At 53.6% G+C, this 18,742-nt stretch overlaps 1 protein-coding gene across 1 annotated transcript in view; it reads right to left on the reverse strand.

Moving 5' to 3' along the window:
* Window positions 1-221: 221 nt before the first annotated feature.
* LOC142024978 (butyrophilin subfamily 1 member A1-like) overlaps window positions 222-18,742 on the reverse strand; it is a 32,731-nt gene continuing 14,210 nt past the window's right edge. The window contains exons 5-7 of the mRNA XM_075017374.1: window positions 14,802-15,083; window positions 10,270-10,434; window positions 222-3,348 (exon numbers count right to left, since the gene is read on the reverse strand). Coding sequence (XP_074873475.1) covers window positions 2,783-3,348; window positions 10,270-10,434; window positions 14,802-15,083 — 1,013 coding nt within the window. The 3' untranslated portion in view covers window positions 222-2,782. The remainder of the gene's footprint in view (window positions 3,349-10,269; window positions 10,435-14,801; window positions 15,084-18,742) is intronic.

The following is an 18,742-nucleotide window of genomic DNA, read 5'->3' on the forward strand; positions in this document are numbered from 1 at the left end:
ATTGATGATAACGATGATAGTGGGAAGGGGGTGGCACAAGCAGCAGGATCCAGGCCACTGGCTCCACTCGTCACCTAGGTCACATTGATTGGGGCAGAGAGAGAGGATGGAACAAGGGCAAGAAAGAGGAAGGGGGAGGGTGTACAAAAGGGCAGGGGGCAGAGCAGAGGTGGGGAGAGGTGGGGCCTTGGACAGAGAGGGGAATGATTTAATGACGCATGTACATTTTAATTTTATTTAAAAAATAAAAATAATTGAGTTCAGGATATGAGCAACACTGAGTAAATCTTCTAGTAAATAAACAAAAGTGAATTTGTGAAGCATAAAAAATAGAATTTAAGAGGCTGTAAGTGATAACAGACATCAAAGTAAGTTACTAAGCAACATAAAACACCAGCTAAGAGAAGTTGTTACAAATCATAATGTCTCACCACAGTTCTTATTTCAGGTAAAGTCCTTCTCAGGCCAGATCTGTCATTGTGACCTGGATTCAGCAGATCTTTTCCACCCCTGTGATTACAATTCTTTAGTTTTCAGGTGTTTTCCTGTGTCCTGTCTGGGTGAGGTGGCAGCCTGTTAAGTCAGCTGAAGACCTTCATTGTTTACTTCCCTTTTCTTATATAGAATATTCATAGGTTGGGAAGCCTTTGTACTAACACCTCTGTGGAAGGTCACTTAAAATTCAGGATGGAGCCAAGCATCTGGTGACCTGGCCACATGTCCTTGTAGGACTAACCATAATCCAGGCTTACAGGAGAAGCAAGACTATTTGCAGATCATTGTCATGAATACCAGGCCCACTAAATACCCCAAGTACCAGCAGTAGCCCCCACTCAGCCTGTCTAGATTAGTAAACAGTTTTATACTTAACACTTCTACCCTCAAATGCAGGAACGATACATGTACACTAACGGAACATACATATTCAGAGCTTTTTCAATGCTTTTCAGGCTTTTTCAATGATAGGTTACATGCAAGTCCCACTTCTTCCACCCTCACACACTTGGGGCTGGTGTATGAGGGGAAACAGGAGGCCACATCAGTGAGGGTGGATTATTTTGCTCCTCCCTTTTATGTGGCCCCCAACAGACTTTTCTGTAGGTAAGTGCCCCCTGACCCAGAAAAAGGTTTCCCCCCTCTGCAGGCAGGGGACAGAACGAGCAGTTAAACAATGGGGCTAGTTGGGATGTTTAGAATACATGTTCATTGTAATGCAGGGGGAATTGAATAACCTATTTTGATAATTCAACAATTATCATGTTAGGATAAATATTTTGCATTTCTTGAAACGACAGCATGAAATGGTATTTAGTGAAGTTAAATTTTGATATGTATGGAGACTCAAAAACTAAATTTATAGAAGTATGGCTGGGGACACTGTTGATACAAAAATCCAATGTAAATACAAATATTCTTGCATTAACCCCTTGTTACAGTACTGATATTTTCTAAATTAAAATAATCACACCCCGCCCCCAAATTTTACATTGAGATTTCACAAGGCATAGAAATTGCTCCCCCTTTGTCAGAGGTCCTTCCAATGGGGAGTGGGGCAAAAGGGGCAGTGAGGTTCTTTAACACTGGTTGTATATCAGAGAATCCTAGGCTGGGAGGGACCTCAGGAGGTCATCACATCCAGCCCCCTGCCCAAAGCAGGATCAAACCCCACTAAATCATCCCAGCCACGACCTTGTGCAGCTAGGACTTAAAAACCTCTAGGGATGGAGATTCCACCACCTCTCTAGGAAACACATTCCAGTGCTTCACCACCCTCCTGCTGAAGTAGTTTTTCCTAATATCCAACCTACACCTTCCCCTCTCTAACTTCAGACCATTGCTCCTTGTTCTGCCATCCTTCACCACTGAGAACAGCCTCTCTCCATCCTCTTTAGAGCTCCCCTTCAGGAAGTTGAAGGCTGCTATTAAATCACCCCTCAGTCTTCTCTTCTGCAACCTAAATAAGCCCAAATCCCTCAGCGTTTCCTCATAGGCCATGTGCTCCAGCCCCCTAACTGTTTTCATTTCCCTCCACTGAACCCTCCCCAGTGCGTCCCCATCCTTCCTATACTGCAGGGAGCAAAACAGAACTGGACACAATACTCCAGATGTGGCCTCACCAGTGCCAAGTAGAGGGGAATAACAACTTCTCTAGAGCTGCTGGAAGTGCTCCTCCTAGTGCACCCCAATACACCGTTGGCCATCTTGGCGACAAGGGCACACTGTTGCCTCATATCCAGCCTCTCATCCACTGGAAACCCCAGGACCTTTTCCACGGCACTGCTTCATAGCCCATAGCGGCAACCAGTTCTTCCCAGCTTGTCAGAAAAGCCCACATCAGCTCACTTTCATCTCCGGCCACAACATCTGCCTCCACCCGCTCACTGCCCCTTCCCTCCAGGGCCCCGACTATGTGCCAGAACCTCCCTGAAGGCTCTGACCACATGCGGCCTCTCTCCCCTCCGCAGAGCCCTGTGACGGGGTCAGGTCACAGAAATCCCTGGGGGATTGCTCCCTAGTACGCTGATCTGCCTCCCCTCCCCTTCGAACACTACTGCTTCCCTTTGTGAGCTGGCAATTTCCCTTCCTGCCCCTGCAGCCCCCTCCCCACAGCTTCCACCCCCGACACCGCACCGATGTCCTTCTGCTGCTGATGTCACCTGCCCTGGCCCGCGCCTCCTCCCTTCCATCAGCTCACAGGCCTGGTGCTGGGACCGGCGAGGGGCGCACTGACAGCGAGCAGGCACTCGATCACCCCCAGGGAAACAGGTCAGCGCTGGGAGGGTCACTGTCGGGGACAGAGCTTCACTCCAGCCTGCGCTGGGAGGGGGCAGATTGTCAGGGGAGCTGCGTTTGTCCCCCCGGCATCCGTAGAGAGAGAGAAGTAAGGGCGGAGCCCCCCGTCGAAGGTGTCATTGAAAGTGAAGAGATGGGACCTGTCAGTCACGTTGTAAAATGAGACCTCGCCCGCCTCGTAGTCCAGGAAAACCCCCACCCGGCCGGGTGCATTGTTCAGGGGGAGGCAAATCCTGGGGCATGTGCAGGCCACATACTCTCCATCCCATAGCCGTATGGTCCAATAGCCATTCTCAGGCGACGCTGTGATCTTCTCCGTCCTGCTCACGTTTTCCTTACACACCCCCAGGTACCACTCCGCCTCTTCTTCCACTTCCACCTCCCAGTAACGCCTCCCGCCTCGGAACCCCTCAGCGCCCAGGACAACAGGGTAAGCAAGAAATCTCTCGGGGTTTTTGGGCAGAACCTGTTGTCTGTCTCTGTATCGCACACGTTTCCTGTCCTCGGACAGCAGCAGCTTGGGATGAGCCGTGTCTGCATCCAGAGTCACGTCCACTGGGGAGAGTCACAGGGTCAGGGCAGGGGGCGGGGGCTGGTCCCTGGGGTTGGAGGGAAATGAACCTGCGCCCCAGGGATCACCCTGCGGGGTCTTGTCGGAGGGCAGTCAGGGCCCCTCGGCCTGGGAGGAGACACTGAGGGGGACGGGCAGGAGGAGCGGGGGATGGGAATGTGTCCGTGGGGGATGGAAGGGAGGAGAGAGGTTGATGCTGGAAGAGGGGAGAGAGGAGGGGTAAGAAGAACAGGAGACAAAGGGAAGCAGGGGAAGGAGAATGGACGGGGGGCAGACAGGTGCAAGGGAATGGGGGGCTCCAGCTGGACGGTGGGCGGATCACGGGGCTGGGGGAAGGGCACTGGGGCAGGTGTCAGGACAACTGGGAGCCAATGAGCAGCAAGAAGGGGACAGAGTGACCCCGTACAGCTCCTCGGTTTTCACGCAGCCATTTTGCTCTGCCCCTTAGGGAGAGCTGTACGAGGCCTGAGCAGTGACCAAGTACCCCCGGGAAGGGACGGAGCTGGGCTGGGTCAGCAGCAGCATTAGTTACCTGCGTATCCTCGGGCTCTCATGAGTCCTGAAATAACCAGACACGAGAAGTTACGGAATCGAGATACAGACTCAACAAGTCGCGCATGGAAAATCAAGGGGGACAGACCAGAAATGAGCTTACCCAGTTCTGCCAGAGGGTCCAGAGAACAAGAGGGGAGAAAAAAACAGAGAAAAAGAACATACATGAATCAATGGGAGAGATTCTCAATAACAGAAGCGCCCAGGTCTAAACCCACCTTACGCTGGCTCCAGTGGGAATTGAGCCTGAGTAAGGACACCAGAACTGGGCTCCTAACCGGTAGTTACGACTTTGCCTTTGTAAGGAAGGAGGGAACAGGAGCTCAGTCCTGCTGAAGGAATTTGAGGAACGTGTTGTTGCAGGGTGTGTGTGTAAATAATGACTTTGTTTTGCGAGACCTACTGGGCAGCCGGCGAAGCCGGGGGGTTTCGCCAGTCGTAAACAACTTGTTGGTGTAAAGTCCCAAATGATGCGGTCGCCCAGTGTACGACTTGCGGAACACCACCAATGCTTGAAAATCCCTGGGAGGGAACCGGGTGGCCATCGTTGCTGTTTAAGATGTCGATCGCACAGGGCAGAGCGCTGTGGCGTAGAAAAGGGGAGGGGAGACCGGCTGAGACAGGTGGCTGGGAGTCTTTGAGCCACCCAGCCACACGTCCGAAAGACAAAGACAGCAGCAGAGCCCAGGTGAGCACCAGGGGCTCGCGGTTATTCCGTGAGGCTGTGTGTAGAGTCAGTCTGGCTGCTGGCAGCATGATGCAAATGAGGGATCAAAACGTTACAAATAGCTGCTCCTTTGCCTGTTTGTGGCAGAAAACAAGCAGCGTAGACACGGTTCTGCTGGTTTTGCGGCCAGCCCCTTACCCCTGATTTTCTCCAGGGATAAGGGGCTGGCAACAGAGAGGGTTTTTGCCAGCAAAACCACGCCTACACTGCTTGTCTTCTGCTGGGCACTGCAATGTCATGAACGCTCATTTGCATCATGCTGCCAGCAGCTGGACTGAATCTAGGCGCAGCCCGAGCATCCACCCGGGTGGATGCTGAAATCCCTGTGGCTGGGCTGAGAGCTGAAATCACAGAACTTCCCTCGAGCTAAACCCATAGAGCACCATACCTAGCAGAGAGCACTGGGTGAGGGGCTGGCAGGAGGCGAGGGACTGGTGGGGAGCAGCGGGCAAACGACCAGCTGGGGCAGGAGGCAAGCAGCTGGCAAGGGGCACCTGGGGGGAGGAGCAGGCAAGTGGCCAGCAGGTGAGCCTGCCCCTGTGGGGCAAGAGAGTCCATACTGGTCTGCCCGTGGGCTCTGGATTTGTACGGAACAGACCGTGATGGCAGTGGAGAGCTGAGCCGGGCTGTGCAGACAAAGCGTGGTGGGCCTGGGGCAGAGCCACGTGGCTGTTTCTAGAGTTGTGGCGCGTTTAGGGCACTCGGATTCAATTCTGCTGCATGGAAACCTGAGTGCGTCGAGAACATCCCCGGAGAGCTCATGTGGCTGGGCCCCATCCGCATAAAACACACACTGTTCATGTTACCAGGTCTCTCAGGTGTCAGTGAGCGACGTCTGTTTGTTTTCTAAGGGTATTTCCAAGGGTTAATGTGAAAAATAAAACTGCCAGTATTCATACTTCAATACCAAAAAGTTTCCATCCGTTATTTCCAGGTACTCCCTGGATTTCCCCTTCTCGTGTACCTGACCGGTTACAGTAACGCGTTATTTTTGTGCTAACGTGTCTTGGCGCGCACAGCTCCGAACGTTCCTTTTACAATGTAAAGCTGAGTCAAGCCCAGTAAAAACGCCCTTACCTTTTGCAGCCTCGTATTCCGCTGGAAAGTAACAGACATTGTGAGTTAATGCAGAGTCTCAAACCTTAATGCACAGCAGTCAAGCTAAAAGCACCGTCTCCCTCTCTGGTGACAGGAACGTTTGGAAAGATTTGGCCAGAAGACAGCAGGCAGAGCGTAGCACAAGAGCCGGCTTTTTAGGGTTGAGGGGACCTAAGCTGTCCCGCTCCAGCTGTTCCATTGACTACGTTATAAACCTCAGAGACTGGACAGGTAAATCTGCACCAGACAACAGCACTTCCTGGACCATTGTCACCACAGCCTCCCACCCAGCCCACTGGCCTCTCTTCAAGCCCCATCCCCTGCATAGACACACATACCTTTAAGGCCCACTCCAGGCCGTGGCTCTACACCCCTATCCCCTAGCCGATACCCTGCCACGGCTGCACCTCCCATGCTGCTGTGCTTGGCTTCACCGTGGTGACAGGAAGTGGAAGCGTTGGTTCAGGCCCACTACTGATGCAGGCTTGGGGAAGCGTAGGGGCTGGGACACTCTGAAGGGGAGCGCAGTGGATTGGGGGAGAGGTGGGGCCACCTGGCATAGGCTCCCCGTAATTCCTTAAGCTGTCTTACTTTGGAGGAGGTGGGGTTGGGAAAAGGGTGCAACGGTGGTGGAGGAGGGGCGGGAAGAGGCGTGGGGCAGGGATGGGGCTCGGGGGCAGGGCACGGGGCAAGGTCGGAAAAAGTGAGGCGGGGGGGGCAGGACAGTTCACCCCAGGCCCTGTGAACTGCTGGGGGCAGCCCCGGGCTGGGCTGGGCTGGGGGAGGAAGTCCTCAGCAGAGAAGGAGGCTCAGAGTTAGCCGGCACAGAGGTGGGATCCCGTGCTGTGAACGTGCGCAGGAACTCCTGGAGACAAGCCGTGGGCTTTGCGGGACGGGATCTGGAAGACGGAGGTGGGCAGAGACAGGCCCAGCTGAACAGACACTGAAAGGGACGCGGGAGGCGGGAGGACACGGGAGAAGAGGACGCTCGGAAAGGTGAGGCTTTAACGGAGATAGCAGTGGTCGGGCCTGCTGGGAGCTATGCCGGGCCCCAGGGCAGAAGAGTCAATGGGCCCCCAATGTACACACAAGTTGCGCCCGTGGGCTGCCTGATGCGGGGTTTGCTGGACCCGCGGCGGCTGGTGCCCAGCGGGCTGCCGGCTGTGCTCTGCCAACACGCACAGGGCTTCTGTGCGCCCGTCCAACACTCCGCTGGGGGGCGGCACCTGGAAAGGAACTTGGGCAGGGGAGGGGCTGTGGGCGCTGGACTGGGGATAGGCGGCTGAGGGTGCAAGGTGTGGGCTCCTGGAGGAAGGGGTGAGGGGCTGGGCTCTGCAAGGCTGCTTGTGGAGGGCTGGTTTGGGGCTGGGGGAAAGGAGGGGGCGTCAGCTGCCAAAAACGACTGGAACACCCCTCTGGCAATGTCTGCTAGGGGAGGTGACCGGGGGCTCGCCACATGCTGCAGCCCAAGGACACCTCCTCTGCAGCTCTCACTGGACACAGCTGGCACTCGGGGTGGGTGCAGCACACAGAGACCCCCTTGTCTCCCGAGGGGCCACAGGACTAAGCTGGCTGCTTCCAGGAGCAGGATGGAGCAAGGGCAGGGAAGAAGTTCGCCTTGGGGCCACTGCGCTGCATGAAGCATTGGCCAGGGACCCTTTGGCCTTATCAAATCTCCGTGGCCCCTGGGCCATTACCCCTGGCCCCCCCCGCACCTCTGTGAACGAGCCTGGGCTTGCTCGGCGGTGTCCGAAGGAGAAGCCTGAGGCTCGCACAAGGGTGATGAGCTCACACACAAGCCACAGGGTCTGGCTAGGTCAGAGGCATGGGAGCAGTTTCAGGAAGTGCGGGGGACTGAAGCTGGGTTTCAGGGGACCTAGGACGGACGCGGTCACAGACAGCGCATTCACTGAGCCTAGAGGTAGAAAGCAGAAGGGGCGGTGGGGGCTAAGATGCTGAAGAACTCAGCTCAGGGAAAAGTTACGTGCCTGACGCGCTGAACGGGACAGTCTACCCTGACGAAGTGAAACCAAAGCTGAGCGGGAAAACCACTGAGACCCTGCGGCTGGCAAAGGCTGGCGGGACAGGCCCCGGCTGACGTAAAGGCGTGTTGCTAGGAAGAGGAGAGGGGGAGGCTACGTGAAGAGAAGGGTGCGTGAAGGGTGACCGAAAGGAAGGGAAACCGGGATGAATGGGGGAGCAGGGGGATGGGTTGGAGCCGGTGAGAAGAGGTGACACTTTTGGGAGGAGGAGGAGAAGGCCATGGTTTTATTCTGAAAAGAAATCAGGAAGGGCTCTTGAGGAAGAAGGAACCCAAGACATTTGGGGAAGAGACAATCCCTCCTTCTTCAGAGCCTGGGCAAAGAATGGATCTGGTTAAACAAAGCCGCAGCCAAGGCACTGACCGTCAGCTTTCCCCTGGGGTGCTTCACTCTGCTGCACCCTGAGGCTCCATCCCCCTCCCCAGGCGTGCTCCACCCTTGCTCTGCCTCTTCCTGCCCCTCTCCCTCCAGCCTGCCACCAAAGAGCTGCTGCCTGCTGGGTGGGCAGCGCTGGTGGGGAGCAGGAGGAGACGGTCAGCGGGGCCTGCTAAGAAGCTGATTGCCGGCTGGCTGGCGGGTGCTGAGCACGCACTGTTTTTCCCATGGGTGTTCCAGCCTGCAGCACCCAGAGAGCTGGCCCCTATCGCTCTGCCTATTTCGAGCATGGAAGAGTTTGCCAACAGAGCTCTCTAGTGTAACCCTGGCCAGGGTGTTTCATCCATCAAAGGGGCCCTGTCTCTTCGCAGCCTATTTGTGCCAGCAGCCAGCACGAGCCGCCCCTGAGCTCCCCGCTTAGGCTCTGGCACCGAGGTGGAGACGTTCCCCATCGCTCATTCAAACAGCCTGTAATTCCACCTGCTAACGTTGAACTAGAGGCGCTCTGCCGGGGCTCTACGGTGGTTGCCAGCTGGCGCGACAGCCTGCGCAGTGGGTCTCACAGGCCGAGGCAGCCCACGCCTTCCCGAACTGGCTCACGCTCCGCCAAAGTCCCCCAGGCATTTGCCTTCCCAAGCCACGTGACCCCCCCCGCCAGCGGTGTTCAAGTGGTGTTAGACAACTCTTCAGTGCATCCCCCTGGTGCCGGACACTCACCTTTCTGCGTCTTCAGCTTAGACCGCAGGGCCTCTAGGGGGAGAAAACGGCAAGAGGTGAGCTCAGGGTTCCTAATCGTCAGTAAATTCGCAAATCCTGCTGGGCCAGGTGCTCCTGGGCGTTCCCTGACAGGGAGGGAGGAGGGCCTGGGCTCGGGGGAACGATTTGGGCCAGGGGGCTGCCATAGGTAGAGAACTGCGTACGTATGCCTGGCCCGTGTGCTGCCAGTCCAGCTGCCTGTGTTGTGGGCTCCCGCTTCCCCCAGCCACCTTCCTACTGCCCAGCTCAGGTGACCGGCTCGGCTGGGCTTTCATAGGTGCCTTCGCTGTCAGCTCAGCTGAGAGGCCGGGGAGCTATTTGGCTACCTGGGAAGAGGTTGCACTATTTGGCTACCTGGGAAGGCTGCTCCCCAAGCCTAGTGGGAGGGACTACTAGACCCAGGGACCAACTGAGGAGGAAAGAGGGGTGCAGGTGCAGGTGTGAAACGAGGGAAGCGGTGGGGGACACTGAGCCGAGAACCCCGGCAGCCCTCGCTGCTCCTTGAAATCCTCTAGGGAGCCAGCAGCCGCTGCCCAGAAGAACTCCTCCTCTCAGGTGCATGAGACAAGGGCAGCGGCCGTCACAGCCACCCCGAGTCCAACCCTTGTTCAGTGCAACCATCAGCAGCAGGTGGTCTGGGGCTGGTTCCCTGCCCACCCCACCACGGGGCAAACAAGAATGCGGCCACGAAAAGCCAAGGCGTCGTGACCTTTCTCTGCACTGTCTGTACACAGCTTTGTCAGCAGCTGACAACCTTGGGTGAGGACCAGCCCCAGCAGCAGAGATCGACCCCGCACGCACCGGCAAAGCAACGTGGCCCCAGCTCGCTCCAGTGCCCTGGCTACACTCCTCCACTCCCGGCCCGAGTGGGGGAGCATCTGCCTCTCTCACCAATGCCACGGCCAGAGGCGCAGAGCCAGCAGTGGCCTGACGTCCCCAGGCAGCCCAGAGGCTCTGCTCCTACCGTCTATAGCTGGACTCCACCCCTCCCAGTCATTGCACGTGCCCCCTCACCCTTTCCTCCCGGCTCCCCAGGAGCCGTGGCCGCTGCCGGGGTCCTGTCACACCCCTGTCTGATAGGGCCGTTGTAGGATGGGGGCGGGGGCAAAAGCCTCTCTTTGCTTCCCTCCGTGCTCTCTGCAGCTCTGCCAGAGGGGGTGAAGGGAGGGGTGGGAATGGGGCTGAATAAAGGAGTGGGGGAGGGGAGAATGACGGGGAGCTGCTTTTCTTTAGCTGGACGCTCAGGTCAGCAGGATCCCAGCAAACCTGAGCACAGAGAAAATCTCTGCCCTTCCCTCTCAGCCTGGCTCCCCCTGCCTGCAAAGCCTCCACACAGGTAACTCCGGCATCTCTACGTTTGTATTTCTTTTTCGCCAAACTCCCCCTTCTTGTTCTAACTTCACCTTTCTCTCTGTGCTGCCGCCAGAAGCAGTAACTGGCCAGCGGGATGAGAACAGCCAGGAGAGCCAGGATCACAGCCAGCACCACCAGCCAGGGATTGGCTCTGGGGAAAAACAGCCCTGCAAGAGAAAGCGCCATTGACCTGGGGGCAAACGCATGCATGATGAATGCAGGCCAGGTCGTGCAGACACTGTAAATAGTTAAAAGAAACTCTCAGAGAAATACACAAGATGTCACTCTACTGTGCCTTTTGATTAAGTCAATGAAAGTCCCAGCTTTAGCCCTGTTACTGAAGATGGTTAATTAATATGTGTTGGCTGAAAGCTAAGACTAAGGTGCGAGAAGTCCTCATCAGAGACATGCTGTTCACAGACGATGCTGCTGTAGTGTCTCACACAGAAGACCAGCTTCAAAAACTGCTGGATCGGTTCTCCAAAGCGTACAAGGACTTTGGGCTTACCATCAGCCTAAAGAAGACGAATGTACTCGGTCAGGATGTTGCTGAATCCCCATCAATCAGCATTGACAACTATACGTTAGAGGTCGTCCACGAGTTCGTTTACCTCGGGTCCACCATCACTGACACCCTGTCGTTGGACACTGAGCTAAATAGGAGGATCGGAAAAGCGGCCACAACTCTGTCCAGACTCAGCAAGTGTGTGTGGAATAACAACAAGCTGTACACTCACACCAAGATGCAAGTCTACAGAGCCTGCATCCTCAGCACCCTCCTTTATGGCAGCGAGACTTGGACCCTGTATGCCCGCCAGGAAAAGAGGCTGAACGTCTTCCACTTGCTCTGCCTCAGGCTCATCCTTGGAATATCATGGAAGGACAGAGTGACCAACACTGCTGTCCTCGAGCAAGCTGGAATCCCAACCATGCACACCCTCCTCAGGCAGCGTCAGCTCCGCTGGCTTGGCCACGTCCACAGGATGAACGATGGAAGGATTCCAAAAGACATCATGTATGGCGAGCTAGCCTCTAGCAAAAGACCTCCCGGACGCCCCCAGCTGCGCTGCAAAGATGTCTGCAAGAGAGACCTCAGAGAGGTAGACATCGAGCTGGACAACTGGGAAGAACTCGCAGACGACCGCAGCAGATGGAGGCAGGGGTTACACAAGGGCCTTCAGAAGGGCGAGATGAGGATCAGACAGCTAGCAGAGGAGAAGCGAGAGCACAGAAAGCACAATAAGGACTTGCCAGACACCTACTACATCTGCAAGAGATGCAGCAAGGACTGTCACTCTCGTGTGGGTCTTTACAGTCACAACAGACGCTGTAAATGAAGTCCTCAATTGGAACTTTAAAGGGCGCGATCCATAGTCTGTGCAGACTGAAGGATGCCTACTACTACTACATTAGGGAGGGAAAAGGGTGGACACCTGCTATGCTATTCCCCTGTAGCTGATGCTAAATATCTTAGATATATTTCAGATATAGAGGTCAAATATAAGTTGTAACACAGGCTTATAGGCCTTGGGTATGTTAAATATCAGACTTAACCAAATTAGGCCTCGAGACGTACCATACATTAGCATAAGTACTTTAATAATAAATCTGCTGAGCTTGTGACTCTGTCTGATATCCCGATGTTCTGAAAAGAAGTACTGAGTCTGAATTCTAATGTCTATGTGAGACTTACAGACCTCACAAGCTGACCACTGGTGGCCAGGATAAAAGCCTGTCTATTACTACATTGACAGAGCAGTGTAAATGTTAGTGAGTACAAGGGGAACAACTGAATTCACCTATGAGGAATGGAGCATCTCAGCGGTAACGATCTATGGAAGTTCAAGTGAGGAAAAGGGGTTAAAACCTTCGTAACTCTGTCACATCCAGCATTCTGTCATCCGGAACGCTCAAGCAGCCAGCGTCTTAACCGTAAGTCAACGTTAGTTCCATTTTATGTTAGCGCAGGAGAGTGAAAGTAATACAGCAAATACAGGCTAGGTTTACAGTGCATCATATGACTTGTTGGTAAATAAAGTACTCTGCAGACATTTTGGGCTTAATATCTAATCTTGCTTTCCTTCAGTGTTATGCATTGCTAGGTATACCTCTCTGTTATCCAGAAAATCTGAATATCCAGCAACCTCCTGGTGCTGGGGCTGCCAGATACGAAAGAATTTACTGTATGTTTGAACCCCAGTGGGCATTAGCATAACACATTATAACAGCTCTATCCCTTGTGGCCCTGGGTGGGGGAGATACCAGGATGACCACACTGGCGTTGATGGGGAGAAGGATAAGGACTAGCACTTTGGGCTTCTCCATAAGGCCTGGTGTATTGGCCCCTGAACCCCAACACAATAGTGCACTTGAATTTCCAGAAACCCTTGACAAGGTGCCTGTCCAAAGGCTCTTACGCAAATTAAGTTCATAGAATCACAGAACAATAGAGCTGGAAGAGACCTAAAAAAGCCATCGAGTCCAGCCCCCTGCCCTAGGCAGGACCAAACCCATCAGATCAGCCCCGCCAGGGCTTTGTCCAGGTGAGACTTAACCACCTCCAGGGACGGAGACTCCACTACTCCCCTGGGTGGACCATCCCAGTGCTTCACCGCCCTCCTAGGGAAAAAGTTTTTCCTAATGTTCAACCTGGACCTTCCCAACCGCAACGTGAGACCATTGTTCCGTGTTCTGCCATCGGTGACCACTGTGAACAGCCTCTCTCCAGCCTCTTTGCAGCCTCCCTTCAGTCAGTTGAAGGCTGTTATCAAGTCCCCCCTCAGTCTTGTCTTCTGCAGACTAAACAGTCCCAGTTCCCTCAACCTTTCTTCATAGGTCATACGCTCCGGCCCCCCAGTTATTTTGGTTGCCCTCCGCCAGACCCTCTCTGGTGTATCCACATCCTTCCTATAACTGGGGGCCCAGAACTGGACACAGTCCTCCAGATGCGGCCTCACCAAAGCCGAACAAAGAGGAATAATCATGGGATAAGAGGGAAGATCCTTTCGTGGATTGAGAACCGGTTAAAAGACAGGAAACAAAGGGTAGGAATAAATGGCAGATTTTCAGAATGGAGAGAGGTAACTAATGGTGTTCCCCAAGGGTCAGTTCTAGGACCAATCCTATTCATCTTATTCATGAATGATCTGGAGAAAGGGATAAATTGTGAGGTGGCAAAGCTTACAGATGATACTAAACTGCTCAAGACAGCTAAGACCAAAGCAGACTGTGAAGAACTTCAAAAAGATCTCACACAACTGAGTGAGTGGGCTACAAAATGGCAAATTACATTTATTCACACTAACTATACATACGGGATGATGGGGGCTACTTTGGTGACAACTAATCAGGAAAGAGATCTTGGAGTCATCGTGGATAGTTCTCTGAAAACATCCACGCCGTGTGCAGCGCAGTCCAAAAAGCAAACAGGGTGCCAGGAATCATTAAAAAAAAAAGGATAGAGAATGAGACGGAGAATATCCTATTGCTGTTATATAAAGCCATGGTACGCCCACATCTGGAATATCATGTACAGATGTGGTCCCCTCATCTCAAAAGAGACATATTGGCACTAGAAATGGTTCAGAAAAGGGCAATAAATTGATTAGGGGTTTGAAATGGGTCCCACATGAAGAGAGATTAAAGAGATTACGACTTTTCAACTTAGAGAAGAGGAGACAAAGGGGGGATATGATAGAAGTGTATAAAATTATGAGTGGTGTGGAGAGGGTGAATACAGAAAAGTTATTTACTTGTTCCCATAATATCAGACCTAGAGGACGCCAAATGAAATTAATGGGCAGCAGGTTTAAAACCAATAAAAGGAAGTTCTTCTTCACACAAGCACATCGTTAACCTGTGGAACTCCTCGCCGGAGGAGGCTGTGAAGGCCAGGACTATAACAGGGTTTAAAAAAGAGCTAGATAAATCCATGGAGGTTGGGTCTCTTAATGGCTGTTAGCCAGGCTGGGTGCGGAATGGTGTCCCTGGCCTCTGTTTGTCAGAGGCTGGAGATGGATGGCAGGACAGAGATCGCTTGTTCGCTACCTGTTTGGTGCACTCCCTCTGGGGCACCTGGCACTGGTCACTATCGGCAGACAGGACACAGGCCTGACCCAGTGTGGCTGTTGTTATGGTCTTAAGACAAACACAGACACTGGGTGGGGAAGAACAAAGCCGGGAATTGCAGGCACACTCCACTAGTTCCCAAGGCAGACAGGCACACTCGCCCTGCACTGGGTATGACCTCACCCAGCTGGGCCACACGTGGGTCAGCCTCTTGTTCGGTTTCAGTGCGGAAGTGCTTGTAGCCACTGCGGGGCCTCTGTCGTGTTTTATCCCTCCTGCCTCCTCTGCGCTGCCTCCGTACCGTGAGGCTGCACTAAGAACACGTGAATCCTTGAGGGCTCAGCTGAGCGCTACTGTGGACATGTGAGGTTGCTCAGGACTTTACAGGAAGTGCTCAGCACCTTGAAGGTCCAGGGCCATAAATAGCATCTTGGTCTAGCCACGTACGGCACGGATGAGCACTGACCTGCTATGGAAATCTCTGACTCTCTCTGCTGGTTGAGTCGGGGGTTCCTGACACAACAGGACACTTTCTGGTTGGACTCTTCTGTGATGATAATAGCAGTTTCTGTCTGAAACAGGCCATTGGCACCAGGTGATGTGTTTTCAGACGCTGATGGTAAGCGCTGCCCCCGGTGATCTCTCCACAGCACCTCGGGCTGCGGGTACCATCCAGATGAGCGACACACCAGCCGGATCCCTCCATCCTGATGTCCCTCCACATAGATGGCAGGAGCAGAGCCCAGATCTGAAGAAGAAATAAATTAATTTATGACAATCACACAGTGCCCGGTAATGAGCCAGAAGCTTCGTTACAGTTGTCAGCAGCCATTTCCTATTAAACTAGTGATCGAATGTGAGTCCAGGGTGCAGCTGGTCACTTACTCTGGCCAGATGCACATTGGCTACGTAGTAACACGAACACAAACAAGGAGTCCCGTGGCACTTTAACAAACGTATTTGGGATTAGGGCACAAACTTTCATGATGTCAGGGCTGTTCTATGCACAGTCTTAAGGGTGGTGGGTATCATAGGCCGGGGCAGGCTAAGTCTCTCCAAACAGCCAGGCACAGCACTGCCCACGCTCTGCTCCAAGGCCCCTTCCTGACTCCTCTTCTTCCACTGCAGCCCAGGCTGATCGCCTCCCACCCTACCTAAAACTATCCCCTGAAACGAGTGGGGGCTGGAGCTAAAGCCGCCGACCGACGTCTCGGCACTTGTGGTGGCTGGGGATGCCTGGCAGTGTTATTTGGGAAGGCTGGCCCAGTGCTGGGGACAGCCAGGGGCTGGGGTGGGTGCAGAGGGTAGACGGGGCTGGGTAACGTACCAGGACTGTAGGCTGCTGGGGCAGGGCTCCTTGGCCATGGGAGTGGACGGGCTCAGGGTTCCAGCAGAGGAAGAACATGGGAGAGGCAAGAACTCAGGCAAAAGAGGCAGAGCCAGGGTAAAACCCTACCAAGTGCAAATCTCTCTGAAGATGCTCTTAAATCAGGAAGGAATTGACTCAAGGTAAGTCAACAGAAACCATTTTCAAATGCATTTAAGGAAGTCCACCTAGAGGTTTATACTAGCGCATCAAAACCAAAGTACGTGTATGTGTAGACAAGAATTAAATTAATTCACTAACACAAATCTTTGTTATAGGAGTGTTCAGATTTCCTTGGGAGGACTTGTACCTTTCAGAGTGCAGAAGCGGATAGCAGAAAACTGGTACCTCTGAAAGCCAGGAAATATACTCAGCCAAACAAACCCACATACCAGATAACAAATAATTGTCTCCTACACCAGATCATAGTTAGAGTTTCTTACTACTGATTAGCTAAACTGAAATAAAATTACCTTAATTTGAAACAAGTACCTTGTGCCTTAACCAAAAGCGTGAATTCAAACGGATTTCTTTCTTGTGGACTCAGTCTGTGGGCAGGAGGCCCTTCGGCTGTTTGCAAATTTCACAGACAAGCCTAGACAGGGAAACAATCTACAAGGAGAGGCAGAGAAGGGATGGTATCTGGACCTTCCCGCTCAGGATACGTGACCGGAGGAGAGCAGAAGTTAAGGATTGCTCTCCAAAAAAGGGGTGTGACTCTCAAGGATTGGGTCCACCTCTAACAGACTCATGGGAAATACCCAAGAGCCCACAGACAAGAACTGAGGTTAAAGGGTCTCAGGTGAAAATTCTATGTAATACCCCACTCCCTCATGGCTTCTTCTTCTGTTCCGTTTAAACACTAAGGCTACGTCTACACGTGCACCCAACTTCGAAATAGCTTATTTCGATGTTGCGACATCGAAATAGACTATTTCGATGAATAACGTCTACACGTCCTCCAGGGCTGGCAACGTCGATGTTCAACTTCGACGTTGCTCAGCCCAACATCGAAATAGGCACAGCGAGGGAACGTCTACACGGCAAAGTAGCACACATCGAAATAAGGGAGCCAGGCACAGCTGCAGACAGGGTCACGGGGCGGACTCAACAGCAAGTCGCTCCCTTAAAGGGCCCCTCCCAGACACACTTTCATTAAACAGTGCAAGATACACAGAGCCAACAACTAGTTGCAGACCCTGTATATGCAGCACGGACCCCCAGCTGCAGCAGCAGCAGCCAGAAGCCCTGGGCTAAGGGCTGCTGCCCACGGTGACCACAGAGCCCCGCAAGGGCTGGAGAGAGAGTATCTCTCAACCCCCCAGCTGATGGCCGCCATGGAGGACCCCGCTATTTCGATGTTGCGGGACGCGGATCGTCTACACCTCCCTACTTCGATGTTGAACGTCGAAGTAGGGCGCTATTCCCATCCGCTCATGGGGTTAGCGACTTCGACGTCTCGCCGCCTAACGTCGATTTCAACTTCGAAATAGCGCCCAACACGTGTAGACGTGACGGGCGCTATTTCGAAGTTACTGCCGCTACTTCGAAGTAGCGTGCACGTGTAGACGCAGCCTAAGTGCCACTTTTGTTCAGCTCCTGCCAGAAGAGCGGAGCAGCCGTCCACCAACTCCAGCTAGTCTGGGCCCAGCAGGTAAACAAAGGGCAATTTTCTAAGCAATCAGTCCACATTACAGGGTCCGTTTGGCCAACTTTCAGGGCTCCTAAGGTCAACTTTTGTACGGCTTTTCGGGAGGAGTGATGCCAAAGTCGATCTTTAGGGCAGCGCAGAGGGAGCAGTGTGAAACTGGATGTTCTCGGCCTACTGGAGGTATCCCACGGTGCCCCAATATGACTGTTCTGGCCACATCTTTAGCTCTGCTGCTCTCCACGTGTGCAGGAAATGCCCCGGGAAAGTCTGAATTCAGTTTCCCGTTTGACCAGCACGGTGAGCAGAGCAGGCAGCCCTCCTCAGCCGCACATCTAGCCATGAATTCCCAGGGTCATAGACAAGCTCCAGCATGGAGGCTGCGGAAGATCCAGGACCTCATTGCTGGGGAGCAGGGGGAATGGAGCTGTGCTGACAGAGCTATGAAGCAGCAAAAGGAACGCAGACGTCTGTGCCAAGCTCTCACAGGGCATGGAGGAACAAGGACACAGCAGGGTCGTTCCGCGGCGTCACATGAAAATAAAAGGCTCTCAGGCAGGCGTCCCATAAACCAAAGGAAGCAAACTGGCATTCTGGGTCACCGCAGTAAACGTGCAGCGTCCAGGAGCAGCCGCATGGGACTGGGGGGGGATCCTGTCAGCAGGCTGTGGACAGGGAACCTAACAGCCTGGACCCTCCAGAAAAACTTGCTAATGTACCTGGGGACAGAGCAGATCCTGTTTTGGGCAGGGGGCTGAACTTGATGACCTCCTGAGCTCCCTTCCAGCCCTAGGACTCTACGATTCCACCGCAGCACAATGTGTGGGGTGCTCACAATGTGCCACACCAGTCTGCAGCCAGAAGGGCTCCATGCCAGCCTTGCAATGGCCTCTGCACAGATTTGCACCAGGCTGCAGCCAGAAGGGCTCCATGCTAGCCTTGCAATGGCCTCTGCACAGATTTGCACCAGTCTGCAGCCAGAAGGGCTCCATGCCAGCCTTGCAATGGCCTCTGCACAGATTTGCACCAGTCTGCAGCCAGAAGGGCTCCATGCCAGCCTTGCAATGGCCTCTGCACAGATTTGAAAAAGGGCACTTTTACGAACACAGACGGCGCCTCTCACCTCACGCTAAGGGTTGACTCAGAACTTGGGACCGTCTGAAGAAGCTAAGCAGTACTTACCTGAAGGGCTGAGAAGCTGAACTCTTCAACTGCTTTTGCACTTAACCTTTACATACATTTTAGAGGCAAGCGTCTCTCCGTCTGCGAGTCCGTTTGCTCCAGAACTCCTCCTCCACGGTGAGAGCTAGGACCGCCACGTTTGGTATGCTGCCTCCTCTTATTCCCATTTAAAGCCAGGTCGGGATTTGGTCGTGTCAGGAAAATGGGAGAT

Source organism: Carettochelys insculpta, chromosome 22, assembly GCF_033958435.1.
Source record: "Carettochelys insculpta isolate YL-2023 chromosome 22, ASM3395843v1, whole genome shotgun sequence".
Classification (NCBI taxonomy): domain Eukaryota; kingdom Metazoa; phylum Chordata; order Testudines; family Carettochelyidae; genus Carettochelys; species Carettochelys insculpta.